Raw genomic sequence first — 25,516 nt, forward strand, 5'->3', positions numbered from 1 at the left:
ATTTCCTTATAAAAATGTAATCTGTCACCGATCAATTTTATCTCGAAAAGATATTTACCAAAAATTTCGTAACAGATTTTTTTTTTTTGCTTATCAAAACAAACTCTAATAAACGAATAAATCATATGTCACGTAGTGCGAACGTGCCCTTAAAGAAAAGAAGAGATCCCCTGGCGTCGACGCAGTACCACAGAGCAAACAAAATAATTTGGCTACGTGCTCAAGAAGAAGAGGGGCTGAGGCATCCCGACCTGTGGCCTCTTCAGCTCACATTGTCCTCGTGGAATCGCGAACTTTAGTCAGTGGATTCGAGGCCACCATGCAGTCTACACAACTGGGCCTAGGTTTATTAAAACTTCGTGCACATCTCGGGATACTGTGTCGCCTAACAATGGATCGGTCGATCGTGGTTGAAAAATCGTCGATGAAAACGTGATTCGTCTAGTCGTCCATTAATCAATCCTCACTGTGTACTGTTTTCTTGTGTGCTTGTAATGGAACTTTTAATTTACGCAACTTTTAAAAGATTGTGAGCAGCTTGGAGCACAATAGGGGAAAACAAGGAATTTAATACAAAATATTTCGTCGCCGAATAATAATTCTAATTCTGGAGAATAAAACGATGTTTCGAATCAGAAAGCTGAAAGCTGACATTAATTACTCGCGAGTGGGAACAAACAGACAGCAATAAATATCGGATGGTTGACGAGGAATGTGCGGCCTCGAGGTCTAAATGTCTCTGGGAAGCTTCGAGCCAATGTTGAAACGCGATCACGATCGGGACCGAACTATCGATTGACAAACTCGATGATTTCTCAATTTGATCTACGTCCAAGCGGATCTATCGTTCATTGACAGTCGTTGCTTTTCTTCGAAATTTTTAATTCTTAACGTGTTGTCCGAGATTTAGATTAAATTCCATCTATCTCTTCCTCTCTTTCTCTCTCTGACTCTCAAGCAAGCAAAACGTAAATTTTCTCGTGCACAGATGACGTGTTTACGTGTTTAGTAACGCGACGTAATCCTCGCGGTTACGTCGATCAAACGTTGTTTAGGATGGTCGAAGAAATTACGATCGTGAAATAAACCGAAATCGGGTGGAGTTTGTGACGTGAATTTGTTGTTTGAGCGAGTTTTGGATGTAGGAATTTCTGGAATTGGTGATCTCCACAGCCTGTAGACTACAGGCTTGTGTGATAAGATAAAGAGAAGAATGTCAGCGGTTGAAAGCGCGTGTCTGTGATTCTCAAGCTGGCTTTCGTGTCGTCCGGTTCAGTGTCAGACAAAATGACTCTTTCGGTTTGTTAGTTGGGCTACGAATAAAGCTGGCTGATGGTAATTTTGAGTTTCTGTTTCGGCGTTCTCGTGCTAGTGAGTATTTCGAGTTTTTGCAGTTAAATTGGAGTTTTCATTAAAATTAGGTGTTGGAACATTGATTAATGTGGAATATCGATTTGTGCAGGGAATCGTGTTTGCGTATAATATCAATTCAATACAAATGAATTTGTAATTTTGCAAAGAATGTTATAATATTGTTATAATACATTTGTCGTGAGTAGCTTGTGCTCGTTTGAGAATTCCAACTTGCTTCTAAATTTTGTTCAGCGGTGTGTATTGAGTAAAAGATTTATAAAAGATTGATACTTCATTAAAACATTATCTTTTTCTATGATCTATATTAAACGATTTACGTTAATTTTACTATGCGGCTTATACTAATCTTTTATTTCATATTAGGATAATTTTTGAATTTTTGGAAAACGGTACAATGTTTAAATTCTTTAAAGTAATTAAGTTATGTTGCTGACTCTTGATTCCATATGAGTAATATTACTAAAGTATTCTTATAATATCTCAGTAATTTTCTTAGCTTATTCTCATTTTTAATCTAATTTATCTGTGTTACTAGCTAATTTTCTTAAGCGATAGAACTTATTTTCCTACGTATCGCGTAATTTTACTCTGAAGAACTTATCAATTTCTTAATCTTCCGAATAACTTCATCTTAGCAATATGTCTTTCAAATAATCTACAACGTTATATGTTAATGCCATAAAGACTTACACGAAAATATCTATAGTAATTTCTTAAAATCTATGAATCTTTACGCCTGGTAATTCCTTTCGATAAGCCTAATTTTTCTTTGTCGTACAATGTCATCAAAAAGGATCTTATCACCATAAAGAAACTTCATGTAATTGCAGTTTTCAATGAAAAATTTAAAACCAAAGGAATAATTTGTGCAGTAAGAAACATGTCTCGTGTAATTTAGTGTCAATCAGTGTTAAACACTTTCAAGTGCTCAAACCATGCAAGAACTTCATCCTTTCTATTATCATGCACTCTTCAAGAATCATGAAAACCAAATTCACCTTGTACACGATTTTCATGGTAAGTTTCAATTGTTTTCGGTCAATTTACAAACATGCTGTTTTATGTTCAATAGTGTTGTAAATACCTCATGAATATTCAGAATTGCCTACTCATTCTGATCCAGTCTCTTTCTCACTCGATACTTCCTGTACTACCAGCACACGTACATACGTATGCACATCGTTCTCGAACTTGTTCCACGGCATTGAGGAGGAACGTTCAACCTGTTTGCATTTCTCGAACATGACAAATTCTCGTTTTCGAATTAATTATGCGTGTCACGAGTCACGTTTCTTGTCGTGAATCTTTTCCCTATCGTAAATATTCATGTATCATAAATATTTGCAAAGAAATTTTGTGTTATCTTTGTATGTGAATGGAACGTTATCTCTGTAAATATAACTTAATTTGAATAATTGATTTGCCAATTTTTCATGATTTTTTTAGCAGTTTCATATCTTGGAGAATTCGATTCGGATAATTGACTTGTGAATTTTGATAAATTATGACAGTTCCAGTTCTTAGAGAATTTACTGTGGATATTTGTTTGAATAAATTTTGTAATTCTGGAAAATTTGATTTCTTGGCGAATTTAATTTGCATAATTGATTTGGATAATTTTAGTAATTCTTGACGATTTTATTTCTTAGGTAATTTAATTTGTAACTTCCCTTTATATACACGTATCTTAGTAGATCCTTCGACAAAAAAATATTGGAAAAAGTACTGTAACCTAACTTATTATAGCAGGATTTATAATAGGAACTATCTTTCTTTTTTTTTTCTAGAATCCAGTCAATGAACTGTGAACGATATGTCAAAGAGGAACAAAGAATTGTGCACGAAGTGAGAAATTGCTTCGAGGATGGGTTGCAAGACTAGTATGTTGGAATGTATAGAGGATACAGGGGAGGCGGAAAAGAGAAAGCACTCGGATATGGTCAACCAAGGATCTTTACTCGGTAATTTCTCTCTTTACCCTTCATGGAATTTTAATTATGCATCACGCTGAAAAATTCCGAATATTTAGCCTTTTTAATCATCAGATATGTTATTTATTTCTTATTATTCTTTTTTTTTTATTCTTCTATGTCCTTTTATAGATATTTTTTATAGACTATTAATATTTGAGGTAAATTAATTTACAACTGTTTCGTCGTAACTGTTCAATTACTAATAATCGTTTCTTAATTGTTATTCAGAATCGAATTAATGTTTCTACAGTCTTTGTAAATAATAAAAATTTTTATCTGTTTTGAATTATCTTTTTAACTTATAATCCTTCCATTTATTCATTGATAATCATTTTCTACTCTTGATTAAGAATCAAACAACTAAATATTTCAATAGTAATGCCTGCATTGCTTTTTTACATGATTAAAAAATTCTGTTACCTCTTTTCTATATTTATGGTCTATGTGCTAGATTTTCAACTACTTTATTGTCTTATTCTTTCATTAATATGTTCCCTATATTTTAACTAACATAGGAATCAAATTAGCGATACTTTTATAGTAATATAGTACTTCCACTGCCATTTTAGTTAATCAAGAAATTATACCAGTTTTTCCTACTTTCCAAATAATAATCTATTTTTTGAAAAAAGCTTAGAAGTAACTATTTTATATTCTCAAAATCAAATTATATATCTATTCGAGAAAAGACCGTTACTACATATCTTCAAATTTAAATCTAATTTCAATTCAAATTACTCTTTCCTGTAAACCTAAAAGTAGCCATTCTTACGCATATTCTCAAAATCAGAATTCTAAATTCGAAGAAAAGATTTCAAAGTCCAGAATTAATCTTAACGTTCTGCCAGATAGATCAGCCCAATCATCCCAGCAAATATTACGACAAATTGAACTACTTCAACGCACAACGATCTATCGTGAAATAATCCCAAGCGGATTACACGACACGTATGACTACTGCGAGTTACATTCATATAATCAAATCCTCCATTATTTTATTTCTCATATAATCCAAATTTTATCTCGTATCTCATATTTTATATCGTTTTTTATCTGATCGTACAACTCTTCAACAACACGTTTGAAAGAGAAAGGAAAAGGAAGAGAAGCTATCATCACATGAATTACTCGAATTTATTATCGATCGTTAAATCACTGATCAGATCTGATAATTCCGGATGGCACACGCCGGGAAAGCAACCTCTTCGATGTCGGCTCGCGTACGTTCGACGAACGAAAATAAATATTGCAATCAGCTGAGGAGTATTGCGTTTCGCAAAGGAGCGGCACGAGAGAGTACCACGAGTGATTCTCCTTGACCTAGTCTGTCTACGATGTGGCCATACACTGTATCCTCGACTGGAGGCAATGTTCGAGACATGAATTAATTAGAGCCGCGAGGTTTCGGAAAGCAAACTACATCCCTGGTGAATTTTGATGGAACGAGTCGTGAGTCAATCTTATTCGGGTATTATAATTCTAGCGTCATGTAACAAATTTTATTCGGGAATCATAAGTTCAATATCGTGTATTAATTACATTCAGAAATTCCAATTCTAACGTTGTGGATGAATTTTATTCGAGAATCGTAACTCAAATGTCGAGTATTAATTTCAGTCGAGAAACGTAATTCTAATCTAGCGACAACAATTTTATAAGGAATTATAATTTTTAATGTTACATTTTTATTTAGCAATCGGAACTGTAATAGCGTGTATCAATCTTATCCAAAAATTGTAATTTTAATGTCGTATATCATTTTTATTTAGAAATTATAATTTCTATGCTGTATGGTGATGAGCTGGATCGTAGCTCGATCATGATTAGATCGCATGTTTCTAAGGGGATACAAAATGAATTAATTTGGACTTTGATACAACATTGTCGAAAGAGATTGAGCTTTCTTTTAGATTTCGTCTGATCTCGGTGTTCAGGTTTTGAGCAAATGTTATTTGAAAATTCTTATAGCGGAGGATAACTTGTAAAGATTTAGTACTGTAGTACTTGTTAACACTTGTTAATACTTCTTGCTTGGATTAGTTCTAATTTTAGAATCTTTGAAACAATCCACTGTCTCTCGTTTTTAACGTTATTAATAGTCGAATGGAGGGGGTGAAATTCTTCGAGCATCATCAAATAAATACTACATACAGTTCCCCATTGAATGAATATAAATTTTGCTTCCCATTTTTTACTAAGAACTTTCAATTTTCTGTCTTGAAAATAAGCTCTAAAACACGTGCCACGAATATATTTCTCATTCTGTGCTATTTTTTATTCGTTGCAATATATTTATCTGAATTCTTTAAATATTTAGGTACCATGCAATTTATATATCCTTTCCAATTTGTATACGTATGACGAATTGATAAAAAATATCGATATCATATTAAATATTCTTTTCTCGCTTGTCATCCACTTCCTCATTAAAATCCATCCATTTGAATATCCCCGAAGCAGAACACGTTACTTTGTTTGTTTGTAAGCAAAAAGCTCTATCATACAAGCCACAAAGGTACAATGTCGAAACGCTATATTGATTCTGTGATAAGGAGCCACATATATTTGGGACGATGGTTACGAATGCAAATCAGACACAGATAATGCCGGATGGAAATTCCATTCGGACCTTCGGGAGCGTGCAAGCAAATTAGCTATGTGCTATTCATTGTTCTGCTCTTGTCATTGAAACTCACTAATAAAAAAAAAAAAAGAAAAAAGAAAGGAATAAAGCTTGTCAACCATTGGAACGTAAACGCAACCTTTGTCTTTCTAAAAGATCGATCAGTAAGAGAATTTTAATTTGCGATCGTAATTTAATAATCTTCAAGATATTAATTTAGAGTAAGACAGTATCCAGTTACGTTTTTGGTGTAAATGTGATTCAAATATAGGAAATTATCATTGGGGAAAGTGGCAGAGGAATCATGCAGAAAAAAGTATTAACTTGGAAATATTTTACTCCTTTAGTCTGAAAGCCGAAATAGAGGTGTATTTTTGAAGTTTGCCTTGTATTTTACTTAGCATTCCATTCTCCTATATTTTCATTCAAATACAAAACGTTATCATTCGGATTCAAATTGCTTGAAAGTGGCAGAGAAATCTTGCAGGAAAAGATATTAATTAAAAAATATTTTACTCTTTCAACCTGAAAACTGAAGTAGCGAATACACTTTTGAAGCTTCTCGTTTGTTTTACTCGGCACTCTATTTTCCTGTATTCTTTTGAAATATGGGAATTTTTATAACAGTCTAGCGTATTTCAATCGAAGCATCTGAGATTATATTTGGCCACAGTGTGTACGTTTAATGTAAGAGAAAAATTAGATATAGATTGGACAGATATCTGTGGCTAGGAATATCTCGTTTCGTACTAGATTTAGTCTGGACTATGTCTGAAAAATACCTTCTTCTTATTTGTTTAATCGAAACGTCTTATCTCAGTTTTCATTTAAACGTAAGCTTCATTGTGACCAATCTTGTGACCATTGTGTAAGATATCCAAAGAGAAATTTCCAACGTTTTTCTTCCGTGTTAGATTTAATCTGAACTATTTTCGAAATACTTTCTCCTTAACTTTCTAATTGACATTTTTACTAATACCCTTAATTAAAATTTACTTGAAATCTGTACTACCATCTTCGACTGTTTAATTGACATCGTTTCCAATACTGACATCTTCAAGCGTCAATTTTCATTGAACAATCTCGTGGACATTATCCAAGATATTGAAGGAAAAATTGTCTAATGTTTCCGTAAAATTTTAGTAACTTCATTCAAACTCTATCAGACTCTCTTCTAGAATATTCACAGTTTACCGACTTCAAAGGAATAAACATCATCTTTATTTCTACACAATAGCAATCCACTTAGCGAGCACCTTTGATGACAAACATTTGCTCAAACATAGCTTTCATTGATCTCAATTATTCTACAAGCGCCATTTTACAAACTGCACGTCCTACTCACACTTATCAGAAAGAAATCAATTTCCTCGATATTTCATTTCAATCGTACAATACTCTAAACTCTTTAACCAATTGCCGTTATTTATCTAAACTAAAACAGCAGGCACAAAAATACCAAGCAGATATCTTCAACATAACAGCCAAATACAAATATTATTGGTATCAATGTATCCGTGGCAACTTTGTCTCGTTAAAGTGATGGTTTTTTAGTTACAAAATCTCTATACGAAACGATGATATTACAGTTTATTCAATTACAGTCATTGCTCGAAGCGCTTTTGCAAGAAAAAGAAAACAATTAAGGAGCGTCTCTAATTGCGAAATTTTATTCGGCCGGTCGTGTTCTTTTGAGCGTGTTCGTGTTTAACGAGTATACACGGCTATTGTACCACGAGTTTCTCCAACGACCCTATCTCGTTTCTGAGGCCACTCACTCGCGCGTAGAATTTTAACCTGCACATTTTGGTTCCGTCGACCAGTCGTTGTCTTTGAGCCGCTTACAACGCATCGTTCGCTATACGCGCGCCGATTTCTTCCCCTGGATTTCTTGAATTTCCTTAACTGTGACTTTCATCTTTAGACTTTTAAGGAAACATTTCTTCTTTTCTCCCGAAGTGTATCGTGAGTAGTAGTAGGTGGACATGCACAGTGTAATTCAAAGGATTGGAAGATATCGGAAGTCGCAAGGAATTTGGCGGAGTGCACTTATTCCCAAATCTTTTAATTTCGGTTTTTCCTATTTTCGAAGCTGATTTGATAAACTTCTTTAATTACCTTGGTGATTATGGTGAATTGAAATATAAACGATTTAAATATCTATAAAAATACGATGTAACTGAACTCGTTATATAATAGAATTTTATATTTTTATTTTGACACTGATCTTCGTAATCGAAAAATTGATCATTTCACAATTTGAATAAAGTTTGATGTTATTGCCGATTTTTCAAATATGTACCGAGCATCAACTTAGATTTTTGTATACATTTTAATAAACAGCCAGACGACACTGTGATTATTTATTTATAAATTCATATATGGCATCTCCTTCGAATGACTCTTTCTTTCCAAACGAAGGACTAAATATTCTGGATGACATATTACTTAGCAATGGTACGTAATTATATCAGTAGTTTCACTTTTATATTGAAAAAAGTCGTGTAATTTTCCTTACTAGCAACGACAAATTACGCAATTAAGTACAGGTCAAGAAGTAACGCGATATTTGTTTCTCTGATTGAAATGTTCTTTCCTATATCAACTTTCTTTAGTTTCATCGATAGGAAGAAAACTCTTCCCTTCGATGAATATCGTAAGACTCTACATATTGATATTCTTCAATTCCAACAAACTGCGATTAATAGCAATTTTAGCATTTTTGTAAAACTTAAGGACGAGTCAATAAGCTAGAAAATTTATTTCTTTGATCAAGGTATTCTTTCTCGTATCGATGCTTTTCAATTTTCTTAATAAAAAGAGAGTTTTATTGTCCGATAAAATATTATGCCACTCCACACATTCACACTTACCATACCAATACCATAAAGAAGAACATGAATCAGGGATCAATTTAATCAATAGCTATAAAAATTCTCATTACTAATCAAGAAAATATGTATACTTATACAATCTACATAGTTCTCTATGGTATACTTTGTCGATTTTAGTTCAAACTGATGGCGTTTGTTTTGTCCCTACTAACTCTTGCTCACGTTGTCCAATTAAGGCGCCCTACTTTCGATCAATTATCTTTAAACTCTGATCCATTCGAATCGAACGATAAATGCTGAATGATCCTGCCATAAAAGGTGAAGATAAGGTATATGTTCGACCTCGTTCACACACACCCTCTTTCGATTTGCTCATTTTTATATTATAGAATTGCTCCCACGAATTTGTCAACTTTAATTATCCAATTTGACGGAATATTTATAGCAGTTAACTGTCATACAAATTTTTTATTCAGTTATACAATATATTGATTATACGCTGTGCACTATAAAGATATAAATACTTGATAAAAAAAGATTTGGTATTCAAGATCAAATGCAAGTCATCTTGTAATATCTTCTATTATAAAATATTCATAGAAACACATAAAGAGTTCGCGAAGAAATTTGAAACGCATTTTACAGTATAATAGTATTTGAGAGATCATTCCAATGAATTGATTTCATATTAAAGATAAAAGGAGCACGATCGATTAATTGTGCAATCTGTCATAGCAATAAGATAGTTAAAAACAGTGCATTGAATTGTCAATTAATTATTGTCATTTAACTATTGATCTATTGACCCACAGATTTTGTCGTGGCAACTCGTTGATAATCTGATTGTTAAACAATTCTTGTTATTGTCAAGATATCAACTAACTACTCGATTAATGAATCAATTCAAGAAAGTTTCGTTGCAGCAGCACATATAAACATGCTAATGTTTAAATACTACCTGATATTTAATTTTTTTGATGCACTTTAAATTCTTTTTCTTTTATTTCGGGATAACATATCGAGTAACTAAAGTTTAACTAATATATAATAATGTATTTGGTTTTTAGGGAAAACAGAATACGATGTTTTAAGAAGAAGATCGTCGTTCGAAGACATCGCTGTTGATGACGACGAAAATGCAGATTGCTCAGCGTTAGTAAGTAAATTTCTGTTATCGTTATTGCATCCCGGACGTCTACATACATTCGATATTAGATAATTCTTTTGCCAAATGGAAGACGTTTAAGACTGTTTTCCAATGTTTGTTGGCTTGTTAATTTAAAAAATGGAAAAATATTATTGATACAGAAACTAAATGTACTTATCGAATAGTGAGATCGGCGCAACGCTTTGACGATAGATGACGTATAAAGCATTTCGCCGTATTAATAATCTACATTTACGTGTAGTGGCTCCAATCTAAGATAACGGCGTACAAGCAATGTTCCACTTTGAATTTTTCATAATAAACGAAAGGCAATCGAATCTAATTGCTGCTTATTACTATCTTTCGCACGATGCTCTATTATAATTGTTATAATTACTTTTGCAAAATATAATGTCGGCAAACAGTCAATTTTTCTGCTTCCAATATTTTTTGATGCGTAGGAGAATGTTTTTTAAATCAATTATTAATAATAGAAACATACTTTTTCGTGTCATATATGTTTTCGTAACGAAGACATAATTTACTAACGATAGAACCAATCGTACCGGAAACAAGTATATTTATCGTTAGTCAACAATTTGTTAAGGTAATGACCTCTTAAATTCCAGTGTACTTGCTTTCATTGTAGCCATTAGTTATATTTTGCATTTCATGTTTTTAATTATTTTCTACTACGTCGTTTACTTAGTTCATATGCATTTCATGCTTTAGTCGTTTCATTTTATATCACGTTCCTTTCAGCTATCTGTTTTTGTACTTTAACCTACTTTAAATATATCTCACGATGCCACTATCGATCGATATTCTTGGACTGTGCCCTTTCACCTGTGCCCACCTTTTCTCTTCTCCGTATTTCGATTACGATATATCCCTTTAAACTGTATTGTTTATTTATTATAACACAATATAATCAAAATTTTGTAGATTTCTATAAAAAAAAAAGAAAAAAAAGCAGGCTACAATTGGTTATATTTTTTTCACGCTAGATTGACAACTTTCTTGGATAATTGTTAAATTAGTGTTTTGTGGCCATTAAATTGTTTTTTTTTTTTTTTATATATATTACAATTGCAAAGTAATCGATTAACTATCATAAAATGCTATTCTACTTAAAATCTTTGGTACTCCTTAAATTTTTCGTTGAGTGAACTTAAATTTTGCTTTGTCTTTTTTACTGACAATTTTTAGATTACCGCTTTTAACTATTCCTATTACTTTTCCAAGTTTTTAAATTATAACAACTAGTGATACATTCATGGGAAGACATTCTAAGCTCTCAAACGTATCGTATCATGTCATTTTAAATCCATGATCATTTAATACATTACAATATCGCTTTACTCTTTTAACTGACAATTTTCAATTCATAAGAAAATGTTATAATGAACTACTGATATGAAATTCAAAAGAGAACACATGAAATCTCAAGATCATGCATAAATATAGGCCTCAAAATTATTTTTTAGTACTATGAACTTTCTACTCTGTGCCTGCTGCCTGTATACTACTCCAAAACAATTCAATAACCATTACAACAAACATCAATCATTCCAGTGTCATTTCTATTGACTTCTATTCAATCAAGTCATCCTTCAACTATCCCCTCCTTCCAAATCTTAACTTTCTCAATCCGATCTCCACATCCTTGATCATTATCATGATCAGGAACAAAAATTATTCCTCCAAAATCCCCTCCAAAACTTCAAAGTTTTATTCATTCGATCTCCGAAAATAGGAAATAGAAGAAAAGGAAGAAAGTTTACGGTTATCGTGACAAGACAAGGAGAGAGCAGGAAAAAAAGCAGAATAATCGATTTGGAAACGCACGATATCAGCTTTTTCTTTTCTCACGAATCACGAAGCTTTTGCTCGCTCATCAGCAATTAACCCTCTCTGAAAAAAGTAATTTAAAACTGTTTCGTTTCGAACATGTGGCAAGTTCTCAGCGTACCGTGCGGTCTCATTAATGTTACGTCAACTGTTTGCATGGAAGTTTCAAAAGGGGCGGCGACGAAAAATCATTATGATATGACCTAACCATCCTGAATATTTGATCAGTCTGTCGAGTTCTGATTCTCGTCCGAACGAATTATTTAACGACAACCTATTTCAATTCTACACCGCGTCTTTTTCTTTCTCTTTGTAGAAACACGATGTACGCCACTAGGCTCGAGCTTCTCCCGCTGCTTAGTCAGACAGACTGACTATAGACAGGGTATAAGATACTGTCTATAGACGGTCTATAGACACCAATGGCGCAGCTGAAAAAGCTGAACGAGTGGTTATACCGGAACTGTTGTCTTGCACAATTTTTCGTCGAAAAATTTTAGGAAGTTCATTCGCTCTTGTTTGCTCGCTTTAAGACGTAGATAATTAACGTTATGGAGGAATTTTTTTTTTAATTATTTCGATATTTAACTAGTCTTTTCTTTCCTATTTCTAATTAAATTAATACGTAATAAATTGTTAATAAAATGATTTTAAGGTCGTCTGAATGTGATACTAAACTGATATTATTTTTGTAACAATAGATCTTTTTTTAAATAGATTGTTTGTTCTGAGTTCGCGTAGTTTTGTTCGTGTTTTAGTATTGATTTTAAAGTTTTTGAAATTTATTATAAAGTATTGGCTGACAATGAGATTATTTTCGTGACGGTAGGTTTCTTTTTTAAAATAGATTCTTTTCTGCGAGTCCGAACTGTTTGTTTCGTTTTAATTTGATTTAATGGTAAGCGTAAGCGCTAATGAAACATTCAATTATCAGATGGTTTAGCGAGTACGTTCGTAGCGAAGAGATGTTTTTAATGTTTCTGTCTGGAAAGTTTATAATAAATTACTGTAAAGAAGTCTGTTTTTCAGTGGAGACTATTTTTTATCCTTTGGAAGCACGCCATTCCATAGGAACTGTTTGAATAAAAATCATTCAGCCTGTACCTCGAATTATTTCTTGCGTTCGTTTTCGTTTCTAAAATTATTCATCAGTAGATATTTTAATAAGTTGGAAAGCTAGTCGTGTTTAATCTCATCTTTTTAAATGGTTGAAAAATTGCTTTTACTATATATGAGTAATCTTATCAAGCTATATTAAGAAAATTACAATGTCATTGAGTCTATGAGTTTTTCAATAGCTTAATAAAAATCGCAGATATCATTTATTTCCAATCGATCAACTGTGTTGTGTAGCTCCTTTTATCAACTGTTTATTCAATCCACTATCGATAATCGTACAAAGACACTCTTGGAAGAGCTTCTTTATCGCAGATAAAGTCGAGCTTTTGCTCCTGATAGAGAATGGAAAGGATAATCTCGATCAACCACGATATTTTCGATTCAGTATCGCGATGCATGTTTTTCCGTGAATACGTATTTCAACAACGCTGTAAGCTATAAACCTCGTTGAACAACAATTTTTCTTTCCACTACAAAGTGAATATGTAATTAACGAATAATGTAAACAACTGGAACAATCGATTAATTAAACTCAATTTTCTATTCGTGAACTAACAATTGTGACTCGCACGGCCTAATTCGTATGGGAGATTAATTATGCGTAATTATTACTTGTCAAGTGTATATTGATAGAATAGATCGGGTGCATCGTTTGTGTCAATTAACGATTTTCTATTACGTTCGTACTAATGATCGATTTAGAAATAAATAAGAGGCGGTCGACGCAGATACAGATATACGTCTGCGGTTCGACCGAGGACGCGAATATCCATGGGACATCTACATGGTACAGTTGGATCACCCGCGTACTGTGCGATCCCTTTCGAAAGAAATGGGACACGAACAGAGACATAATACACGTAAACGAAATACCTCCGTCGCTTGTGTCGCCGACACAGGTACCAGAAAACCTCTGTGAAACGTAATTGAAGCTTCTTTCGTATAATACTTATTCAGTTTTCTGTTGACTTTTCAATATCTATTTATGGATATCAATTTCTAAAATATATTTTACCCTTTGTCAATCTTAATAAATTTATAAATATCCATTTATAAAATATCGTTTCATTAATTCTGAAGAATTATCTTTTGATATAGCGTAATCCTCCTGAAAAAATGTTCAATGATAAAAAGATTTCGAGTTATCTTCTTTTCGCGTGCTTCTTCGTAGAAATAAACGATGTATCAAACAGGAAGAACTTTTATTACGGTTTATACACTTTCTGACTAAATATTTTGTTTTACAGAAAATGGCTTTTGGTATTAAATAATGATTACCAACAATTGGTAATCATAAAACACTGTTCAATCTTCATGTATCCTAGAATTTGTAATCCATATTATCTTATAAAATGTTCTGAATTCCAGTCGATTTTGAATTTTCCTTCGTGCTTTTGTTTCGTACATATTTTGGCGACAGAAAATAATCCAATCAATCAGGAAGAATTTTTATTACAACTAGCAGAATGTATACAATATGTATAGCTTGAATATATGTAACTGATCCTTCTATGTAATTTCAATTTATAATAACTTCTAGACACTGAAACGGGACTTCCTCTCCAGAATGTTTCTTCGTTTATCATCATTGCGCGCGCATGCTCCGTGTTCAAGATACGTTTTCAAACAATTCTGAAGGAGATTCGAGATCACTTCAGTATCGATTGATCAAACTGTACCTCGTACTTGGGACGTTTCGCGCGCTCAGAATAAAAGCTCGACAAGGAGAGCTACTTTGTCCCATAATCGAAGAATCTAGGTCGAAAGAGATTTCAAGGAAGGAAAAAATATAAAAGAAATAATGAAAAAAGATCTTCAGTGTTTCTGAATTTAGATAGTTTTCTAATAATTTGAATTAATATGAAATAAAAATTATCGACTAATCGAAAGGATTATCGATAAATTTATTTCTCCAAATTGAATGGCCAACTTCATGTTCTCGCTCTTATACGTGTTAACTTCAGACTTGTTTGTTTCTTTGCCGCGATTCCTAACATGTATAGGTTACACCACGATTCCACACCATCTAAAATCAAGCAATACGTAGTCGAATACGAATGCGAAGCTCGGAACGTCAACATGAAGAAAGTAAAACATTAAGAGGATCACCGCGTACACGAAGACGAGCTAAGGTTATCCGAGATCTCCCAACGGATCCTTACTTTAGCGAGTCCGTGCTAGTAGTACGTGCACAATTGAACGAGCCTGGCCAATTATATTGTTAATAAAAAAGAAAAGAAAAGAAATTTAATCTGAGACTGACTTTTAAGATGGCTGAATTAATCGTTGATGTTACAAAGTTCATCATTTATTGTCTTATTTCAGAAAGGACCGCAAAATATCGAAGCTCATCCGTTAACAAACAGTGTTCCTAGTCTCATAAAAGTAAGTCAAGCTTCTTTTCCTATCGTTGCAATTAAATGTATCCAGCTATAGATAAGCCTGTTTACGTTTCCTGACTAATAGTATTAGTCATATACAGTGTGCTCACGAAGATATTTCAACACTAATAAAAAGTTTCTATGAATATGTTACGCATGTTTTATAAAATTATTCGGAACTTCATTATAATGGGAAAAAATAATGGTTGTATCACTGAAATTTGAAATAAGACTGGAAATATGCATATATTAGAAGCTACGAAATACGTAAAAATGCCTCATTTATTAATCCGATAAACTGAAAAGTAGGGACAAGTGGTGATGCTACTCATGTTACTTTCTTAGATTAGTTTTAAATTTGACCAATATAATCATTGTAGCCGAGTCTCGTTACAGTGATAGTAAAATTTCTAAATGTTTTGTACCACATATTATATATGCATATATTAATATTAATATTCATAAAAGTTTTTTACGATAGACAACTGTTCAAATATTTCTACGAGTCACTCGTAAATCGCACAAATACTTTGGAATTATAATTTACTATGAAATAAATTCTTCGAACGTGTCAGATATTACTGGTCTTCCCCAAAGATGACCAACAAATGGACGTTCTCGCCACCACTTCGAGGCGATTGGGATGGAGCGTGTCGGTGGCGAAAGACGCGGAAAAAGCGGTCGAATTCTTTCAAAATCGAGGTCACGAGCTAGTGATCATCGATCATCGGGGGCAACGCGCTGCTGAGGCCGATACGATTTGTAGGTACGGAGAATTATTTTTAAAATGTTAACCAAATTTCTCGGGCGTACGACTTTATATTCTAATAAATACAATCTATTTCAGGGCGATTAGGTCTAGTCCCGCTTACCATAATTCCATTATTATAGCACTTGTAAAGAAATCGTAAGCTGATTTATACTTATTTGCATCTTCCTGATTATACAATTTTCTGATCTTCTTTTGCTTCAAATGATAATTCTGATTTTCCTTTCGTGCGGGGATTATAATAGGTTCCTTATGCACGGCGAGAAAGATAAAATTGTGACGCTGGATTTACTGGAGACAGGATTCAGCAGAGTGAGTTTCTAGAGTAATTTTGGAAGACTCTGATTTTAACCTTGATGAAGTCTTTCTCCTTTTTCTTAACCGTTTTAAATAAGATTATGGACGCATACTATTCGGGAGCTCGTTTCAGGCTCTAATGGAGTGTTCCCACGAGAGACTCTTAATAAACGAACTAGTAGGAATTTATGCTAGTGCACTATTACCAAGGACACAACTGGCGGCTGCCAACGCGCTGTATGTAGCTCTTGACAGATGCCGCGACATGGTACACGTGACGAACGATAAACATATTGTACAGGTAATACGAGTTCTTAATTGTTTCATTTGTATATAATTAATGAAAGACCCACGTCTTTGACATTTTAAATATTCATGACGACGATCGTACCTTAATTTTTTCATTATTCTACATATTATTATATTAATTTAAAAACATGCATATATCTTTCAAGATTTTGAATGGTTCATAAAATTATTAAAAAAATTATTGATATCTAAATCTTTTTAATTGTATCTCGTTTGTTACATATTCGACGTTAGCGACCATATATCATGTACTTTTCTGATTACAGTTTGTTAATAAAATTAGCGAGAAGTTACTAGGCTATAAGACCAGCGAAATCTTGGGGAAAAGCATCGCGGATATAGTGGTCTACGATAATTTTGTTCTAATGGAACAACACATAAGCAAAGGCCGGGAATTCGAAGGGAACATGAATTGTAAACGAAAGAACAATCAAATGATCACAATCAGTTGCAGGGTGATACCTTTCAGTATTAGCTTGAAGTAAGCCAATCCGGAGTTTATTCATTTTGTCGTAGAATACATTATTTTCTATCTTTCTTTTACTCGTCTGTTCTATCCATGGTTTTCTATTTTCTTTCAGAAAACCGACTCATTATATTTATATATACGATACGACGTACTTGTCAGAAAATATTGGCTCGCTCAGCCCGACTCCGTCACAGTCCATGTATTCGAGAGGAAACATGATTGTGTCTCAGAGAAGGACGTCTGATATGAAGTCTAGCGAGGGTAATATTTTCACTTTCAACTTGTTATTTAGAATTCGTGGCTTTTTAATGTTTCGTATGAAACTTACAACTAATCTATTACTTTCGTCTTTTGTCTCGGCTTAGAAAAAAGACATTTCGTCGTTGGAATCATTTAATTAAAATTACTAAACAGCTAATTTTAGATCTTCTAAGTAAGTCCCGATCACAATTATACAAGACTTAAAAATAATTTGAAATTCGATTCTTTCATCTTGTTTTCAAAAGAGATAAATATTTCAATCAATCATATACAACTTGGAAATAGGTTGAAATTCGAGAAAAAGGAAGAATAAAAGTTCCGACTACATGTTTTCAAGATACATTCCAGTCAATCAAACTATCTCTATTTCAGTCTCTGGAATATCGATAGATGACCACCATAAAATTAAAAACACTACACGTAGAATTTTTTCGTATGTTCGCAACTGATCGACTGATTAATATTTTTATATTTTCTACGAAACGATAAGAATTTTAATTGAATTGCAGGCCGCAGGCGGTCCAGTGCACACAAGTTACACAGTTTGCAATTAGATGCACCCATTACAAAAGTGATCAGCCTTCTGACTAACGCGATCACCGAATCTACGACCCCTGATACAACAGCACAAATCGAAAAGGTACCATTTCTCTTTCCTTCTTCCTTACAAATTTTATTTTGAGATACTTATAATAAAATAATATAATGAAACCTGAAATATTTATATTTAACGTAATACATATTAATTAATTACCTAGGCCATTGATATTCTCAAAACTACCGAACTGTATGTGCCATCCCTAAGAGAAGATACCGATCCAGTAACAACTGATCTCGTCGGGGCCTTGCTTGCCGTAATATTCAAATTATAAAATATTCTTTTTACGTATCAACTATTTTGCGACTGATTTCTTAACGATTGATTTTTCTTTTTAATATTAATCGACATAGTCACCGAGGAAAGCGTGGGAATCGAGAAGATCATCAGTTGAATCGACGCGAGTTTCGACGTCAAAGGCTTTCGCTACGACTACTGCCTCGCGTATGCAAATCAAAGGTTTCAGAGGGCCTCAGGAGATCGCGGAAATTTTGGAAAGATGTTTGGAATGGAATTTCGATATATTCAAACTAGAAATATTAACCGAAAAAAGGTACTTGGTTCTAAAGAATATTGTTTTAGTTGATATACCTATACATTTTTTTATAACATTACTAAGTATAGAATTAATTAAGTATTAAACGTCTATCAATTAATTTATCTGGTTGCAGACCACTACTCTTTTTGGGGACGACCATCATGAATCTGTACCGCGTGCCTGCCAGACTCGGTTGTGAAGAAAAGGTCGTACAGAACTGGTTAACCGTAATCGAGATGAATTATCAGAGTCGAAATAGTTATCATAATTCAACGCACGCTGCCGATGTGTTACAAGCTACTGCTAGATTCATGCAGTCTGAAAGGCTGCAACAGATCTTGGAACCTTTGGACGAGGTCGCGACTCTGGTTGCGGCTGCTGCTCACGACGTCGATCATCCGGGTAGATCTAGGTAAATTAAGCTCTACTTCGACTAATCAACTAATCTGAGTAATTCTTTAAAGCTATATGTTTCGAATATTCGTTCAATGCTCTAATTGATTTCAGTCAATTTCTTTGCAACTCTGACAACAAACTAGCGATTCTCTACAACGATCTATCTGTCCTTGAATCACACCATGCAGCACTAACCTTTAAATTATCACTGTCGGATGACAATGTGAATATCTTCAAAGTGAGTTTCAAAAGACAGTCGAGTTTATAAATTTTTGTTTAGTTCTGAAGATCGAGATATTTTGTTACGATCGAATATATAATTTTGTAGAACTTGGAAAGGGACACCTATAAACAACTTCGTCAAACAGTGATAGACATGATCCTAGCCACCGAGATGACGAAACATTTCGAACATCTGGCTAAGTTCATGAACATTTGCAGTGCAAGGATGATGGACAGCCCACAATTAGACGTAATGTGCCTATTTATATCTCTTTCTGGCTTTTATCCTTCCTTGATTAATCTTCAAACTCAGTCAATTGCCAGTCGGTTTATTTTTTATAGATCTATTACAAAGTCATTTCTACTCAATATTAAATACTATGGGTTCTTGTTAGCAGTCCTATTAATCTTCCTAAAATCTGAGTGCAGGATTACTCGGACACCGTGGATATGTCAGTTTTGACGCAGCCAGAGAATGTAGTATTGGTTAAAAGAATGATGATCAAATGCGCGGACGTGTCGAATCCGACTCGACCATTGAAGTGCTGCGTCGAATGGGCCAGACGTATCGCAGAAGAGTATTTTAATCAGGTACTATTACTTCGATAAAACACGAATGATTTATTTACACCGTTGGAATTCAGAGTTTTTTTTTATTAATCTTGCAACATTCTTCTTGTCACTTTTATCTTAATCACTAAATGTTTCTATTGTTAACAAATGTCTTAAATTCAAAAAAAATATAAGAGGCGATATACATACACGTGATTTTCCTTTCAATTTTATGCAAAAATTACTCCGAAAATATCTTTTTATAAAATAACATGTCTTTCTATTTTTTGAAATCAAAATAAGATTGGCATGTAAAAGTTCAAAGACAAAATTAAACTAATTCTCTAAATTATAATATATCCTCTTTATAATTATGTATGTATATACATATAATTATACTTCTTGAACTTCAAAACAACGTTTTGTGTTTTTTTCTTTTTTTATTTTTTATTTTTTTGCTTAATTCTTCCTCGCTTACAGGTGTTGTTGATTTTAAAATATTAAAAAAAAAGTTATCCATAAAATAATTCCAAGGGCACATGTTCGAGTTCTTCAATTTGATTTTATAATTTATTGCAGACTGACGAAGAAAAAAGGATGCAACTGCCGGTACTGATGCCAATGTTCGATAGAGCAACGTGTTCGATACCAAAAGCGCAAATCGGTTTCGTCGATTTCATTATCAACGACATGGTCGAGGCGTGGGATGGTCAGTGATGCATCTACGTCTTTGCTCAGACGTATTTTTGTATTTGTGCAGCGCGTAACTCTGTTTTATTTTCAGCACTTATCGACATACCAGAGATGGTGGGATATATGAGGCAGAATTACGAGAAATGGAAAGAATATAACGTAAGGAACTGTTTAATTCTTGAATTTTACTCTTGTTTCTTGAATTGCATTTTTCTTCAATCTCTAAATTTAACCATATTCAAGGAAAGAATGAAACTATTCTTTTTTTATCAACGTCCAAAGAAGATGAAAGATACAGTGCTTGAGTCTTTACTTTTGACTCTTATACTTACTAAAAGTTTAAAAATTTTGTAAATGCTAATAACATAGTGCTTCAATATTAGTCTTGTGTCCCAAATTTGACTTTTGCTTCTAGAATCGTTTTGTATTACTCTTCAATTTCTTTCGCAATTCTTTTAAAAAAATGGAGCAAAATTATCACTAATCTAAAAGCTTAAAAAATTTTGTAACCACAAATAGTGCTTGAATTTGATCACTCTTGTTCCTTGAATTTTACTCTTGCTTCTTGAACTATTTTGTACGAGTATTGTTCTCCGACTTCTCTCACTATTCTTGGAAAACTTTGCTGAACTCAGTTATACTCGGTAAATGAAACGAACTATTTTATTTATCAATTGTTAGAAAGTTCGAAGATATTAACGTCATACAATTATTCTTGTATCTTGAACTTCGCACTTGCTTCTCAAACACTCTCGTATTATTTTTCAACTTCTACTGCTATTCTTTAAGGACACTATCTAATTATCCAATTATATTTCAAAAAGAGAACTATTTCTTTCATCAATAAGTGAAAAAATTAAAAAAATATTGTACCGAGTTTCTATTTCGTTCGTAATCAGGATCGAGGCATATCAACTCTACCGGACATCGAAAAGATACAAGAGCACCCCGAACTTCGAATATACCAGCTACCTTCGTGACCCATGGAAATCAATCGTCCCTCTTATACTCTTTCGTCCGTCCCAAAATACAATAGCCCCGTACAAATGATTTGTAAAATATTCGTTATATTTAAGGAATAGAGATAAATAAATATACGACACACGTCGTACAGTTGTAAGCCTTTTTTTAGAAAATACATGTAATTCAACCATTCTGTCTTATTATATCCTTTCCTCTTCTTCTACCTACCCACTTTCGTGAAAGTCCATCTATTTTAGGCTCATGACACCACGAAACGAAACGGTTCGCCGTCATGTAAAATATTTCTTTCTTTACTCATTTCTTTTCCCGTATGACGGTAAACATATCCCACTAAAATTATTTCCAACCGTGAAACCTAAGGAACTTTGATCATGCTCAAAGTTCAAGTACATAACAGAGTTTAACAATTATTATTTACATTGGACCTTTTTAACCGTAAGATGAATTAATTTCTCTTATTCTTTTCTTTTCGTTATACAATTAAATCTTGATCGTAAGCTTGAACTTAATTTTTACATAGTTTTCAATACACGCCATTTCAATTATTAATGTTTTATCGATGAACATTTTAAGATTTTATATATTCTCGTTTTTCAACCCTAACATTTAAAGAAAAAATTTTATTACTTTTTTTATCCTAAGGAAGGAGAATTGAGCTTAATTGAAAAGAACTCGCTTGTTTTTTTTTTTTTTTTTTTTTTTTTTTTTTTTTTTTTTTTTTTTTTTTTTTTTTTTTTTGATGTCAGATTTCACTTTATTGTTTCTCTCAGCCAATAAAAGGAAGTGGTATGGGCCTAAACAGCTAGGCGATACAGATACTGTGTTACATAATTTGCGGAACGAAGATACTAATATATCGGAGTGCGTTATATCTTCCGTTTTTGGATTGACAAGAATTTCTCGCGGGTGTGGATTATATGCTCTCTCTTGGACAGAAATTTTTATGTTCGTCTCGATACACTTCTTGTTACAGTTACACATAGAGAAAGTCTAGTTTTTAATTGTACGATGCCTATGAGGAAAATCTAACACTCATAAATATTGTTGCCGTAATACGTCAAGTATATATATGTGTGTGTAGATACATCGTGTGATGTCGGTATATATGTATAATAATAAATGTTAATTAATAGTAATGGATCTAAAGTTAAGTTTCGTATGCTGTAACGTAAGCAGCGGGGAAAAAATGTAGCGCTTCCGGTGAAAGCCATTACCGTGGAAGATAACACTGACAAATTGATTACAAACTCGGTTACTAAGTCACAAAAAGTAATACAAGTGTGGGTCATTACAAATTACTAATTAATAATATTTATATTATATAATAGTAATGTGTATACCACGCAAATTACCTCTTAGCACCTAGAAGTATTTCCTTTCTTTCTCTCTCTCTCTCCCTCTCTCTCTCTCTCTCGCTCGCTCGCTCGCTCGCTCGTTCTCTCTAACACACGAATAATCAAAGTCGTTTTATCCAGTATCAAAGAGACACGTTATAACAGTATTATAGCCTAGTTAATAATCTGGGCAAAAGAGGCAGAGTTTGTATTTTCTTCGGGCATGAATCTCTCTACTTTATGAGATGTAACGAAGATTTGTCAGTTTCCCGTTCAGCTTTGACATTTCTGATCGACTTACAAATGCCTAACACATAATATTCCAGAAAAACACGAAAATACGTTGAGAATTATCGAAGGTTCGAAGAGATATTACATCGATTATCGTAAATATTTGGTCGATTACGCGTTACCTAATCGTTTATTAAGGATCGTTAAGCTTACTATTTAATATTATCGCTATAATGCCGCATAGTATTAAGTTTATTTACTTATATATCGAGGCGTTTTTAATCAACTTAAAGATTAAAATCCATCAAACGTACCCTGAATTATATTATTATAAATCTAAATATTTTTCCTCTCTTTTTGCCCGCTAACAAGCGCTCTCTCGCGTGCATCCGTTTGTTTATTTTACGCAAACATTCTCTATTTTATTTGTCTCGTTGAACAAGGAGGCGTAGTTATTGTTGTACGTATGTATGCACCATTATTCTTTTCTTAGTTGTGCCTTTAGTTCGCAAATCAACTGCTGTCAACGAATTATTGTTGCTACATGTAAATAGTACGATGTTAGAATGTATAATCAATTCTGCATTGTAACGGATTAATCAAGAGATTGCAAGCCTTCCAAGTATGCGTTACTGGCACTTGTTTGCTAAGTAAGGAAGAGATTCGCCAAATAATACATACCCTAACAAGTAACAATACACATTATCAATTATAATAAAGAGTATAATCCGTAAATAGACCGTCCTCGACATTTAAAAACACAAATCATTTTTTCTTTTTTTTTTTTTGGTGACAAGAATCGAGTTTTTAACCTCGAAGCTCGTCGGGCTTTTTCACATTCTTCTTTTTTCGAGCCTATTTCGAGTAACAATTTTAATAGCATAAAGTTGTTCTCATTTAGAACTCGCACACAATAGTCTTTATAGAAATCATTATCGACGTTGAGGGGAATTACATACACACACACACCAGGAGATTAGTCTCACGAGTGTCGAATTGTCTTGACCTGCGATAAGAATGCAAGCTGATCTCGAGCGATTGTTCGTACTCGAACGATTCCCTCGAAATATATTGAAAAATACACTTGGGTGTTTCCCTAACGCAGAGTTCGACCTCGTATACTCCGCATTATACGAAACTGAAAAATAACAATCTCCCCCGTACCCTCCCCCCATTACCCATGAAATGCATGCGGTCGAGTGGAGTACTCTCTCTAATCGACACGTGCACACGTTCGTTCTGATTGTTAGAGGCATGGAACTCCTCACCAGCAGGTATATACGATTGGAATCGCACTCCTAACGACAAGTTTGGAGAACAAGCGAACAACGATTTGCAGCAGTAATCATGAGATATATAACATCAAAGGCTGACATTGAATAATCATCAGGGCGCGACAACATTGTGCCCTTTCCGTTCAAATCTATTCTCACCCCGGAGGGATATCCAAACTTGGAAACCTACGCAATAAAAGAAAGTTTGGATCGTTAAAGAGAGTGGTTTCCTTTAAGGTCTCCTTGAAATTACGGAGACAAACAGAAGATTTCCACACATGCAGCGTGCCAAAGTTATTCAAAACAGTGAATCAGAGGTTAGATTACACGGTCTTGGAGATCCTGCCCCTCCTCGGCATTTAAATATGTTCATCGGGTGGTATTTCTGGACGAGAGTCAGTAAACGTCACGTGAACATCGTGGGAGTATCCGAAAATTCGGTCTCGTCTTTCTCCTTCTCTCTTGCCCGTAGGCGTCTGAAACGCACCCCGAGAACGCGCCTATTTAAGCTCCTCGCGCTTCCGCGACTGAATCAGACAGTCAATACTCGTATCTCTGAACCGCGTTGTATTTCTTCGCTCTAAGTTTTCCTCCTACGTGCGAAAAAAAGGAAAAGGTATTCAAAGGTGTGTGTTCATTTGTCATTTGTTTGTAACCACGTCTCTTACATCTCTCACGTTCCAAAGAAAGAGAAGTCGCTTGGGTAGTACTTGATTGTTTTGGAAGCTTATACTGTTTGCTTCTACTGGTCGTTTGTTCTTTTTTTTTTTTTTGTATTTTTTAAATATTTTTTTTTTGTTTCCTTTTTCTTCTTTCATCATTATGAGTGTAAATCGGTCAGTGTTCTTACTTTCGTTGGACGAAAAGAAAAAACGCGCCACAACGTTTCATCGTATGAAATAGTAACCTAAAATAGTAAGGATCCTAAGCTAACTGTACTTAAGGACTAAGTACACGTCTAGTATACGTCCCCTTAACCCTTCAGAAGTATCGGTATCACCTAATCCAATTAGCGTTAGAAATCCTAGGAACGCTGGTATTATGTCAATGTTCTTTTTTTTCTCCCTTCCACCTTCAAGATCATCGATCATCGTCAACGATATTATCCGTTTGCGCGCGTTTATAGATGGTTATCAACGCACGGTCTAATCATGAAAAAGACTAACACGCTTCTTAACGAAGAATCGCCTTCTACTACACGCGCATAGAAATGCATATATACGGTACACGTTTCGTGCTCCCCTCCCTTACTAAACACTAGAGAAGTTTCGTCCATGAAGATATCGA

At 33.8% G+C, this 25,516-nt stretch overlaps 2 protein-coding genes across 15 annotated transcripts in view; both read left to right on the top strand.

The window, feature by feature from the left end:
- The first annotated feature begins 193 nt into the window (after positions 1–193).
- Positions 194–24,854, top strand: LOC122572172 (high affinity cAMP-specific and IBMX-insensitive 3',5'-cyclic phosphodiesterase 8-like). 12 transcript variants are annotated; one of them, XM_043736937.1, is made up of 19 exons: positions 194–3,335; positions 9,872–9,960; positions 15,247–15,306; positions 15,878–16,068; positions 16,150–16,209; positions 16,317–16,383; positions 16,502–16,669; positions 16,944–17,158; positions 17,259–17,407; positions 17,917–18,047; positions 18,166–18,261; positions 18,359–18,558; positions 18,677–18,955; positions 19,051–19,177; positions 19,268–19,411; positions 19,591–19,752; positions 20,293–20,422; positions 20,498–20,565; positions 21,306–24,854. In XM_043736937.1, exons 1-19 carry the CDS (start codon positions 3,239–3,241, stop codon positions 21,384–21,386), a joined length of 2,514 nt encoding a protein of 837 aa, XP_043592872.1. In that variant the 5' UTR covers positions 194–3,238; the 3' UTR covers positions 21,387–24,854. The 12 variants fall into 12 exon arrangements, with proteins under 12 accessions (XP_043592872.1, XP_043592834.1, XP_043592807.1 ...); XM_043736899.1 differs by having other exon boundaries at positions 194–2,391; positions 3,162–3,335; positions 20,498–24,854; XM_043736872.1 differs by having other exon boundaries at positions 194–1,371; positions 2,010–2,113; positions 2,205–13,820; positions 20,498–24,854.
- Positions 22,140–25,516, top strand: part of LOC122572384 (protein lethal(2)essential for life-like) — a 12,908-nt gene continuing 9,531 nt past the window's right edge. The window contains exon 1 of one of the 3 annotated variants that reach the window (XM_043737320.1): positions 22,140–24,855. The gene's annotated coding sequence lies outside the window, so the exon portion shown is untranslated. The remainder of the gene's footprint in view (positions 24,856–25,516) is intronic. The other 2 variants (XM_043737311.1, XM_043737307.1) reach the window with 2 other exon arrangements.

Source organism: Bombus pyrosoma, linkage group LG2 (genome assembly GCF_014825855.1).
Source record: "Bombus pyrosoma isolate SC7728 linkage group LG2, ASM1482585v1, whole genome shotgun sequence".
NCBI classification, from domain to species: Eukaryota; Metazoa; Arthropoda; class Insecta; order Hymenoptera; family Apidae; genus Bombus; species Bombus pyrosoma.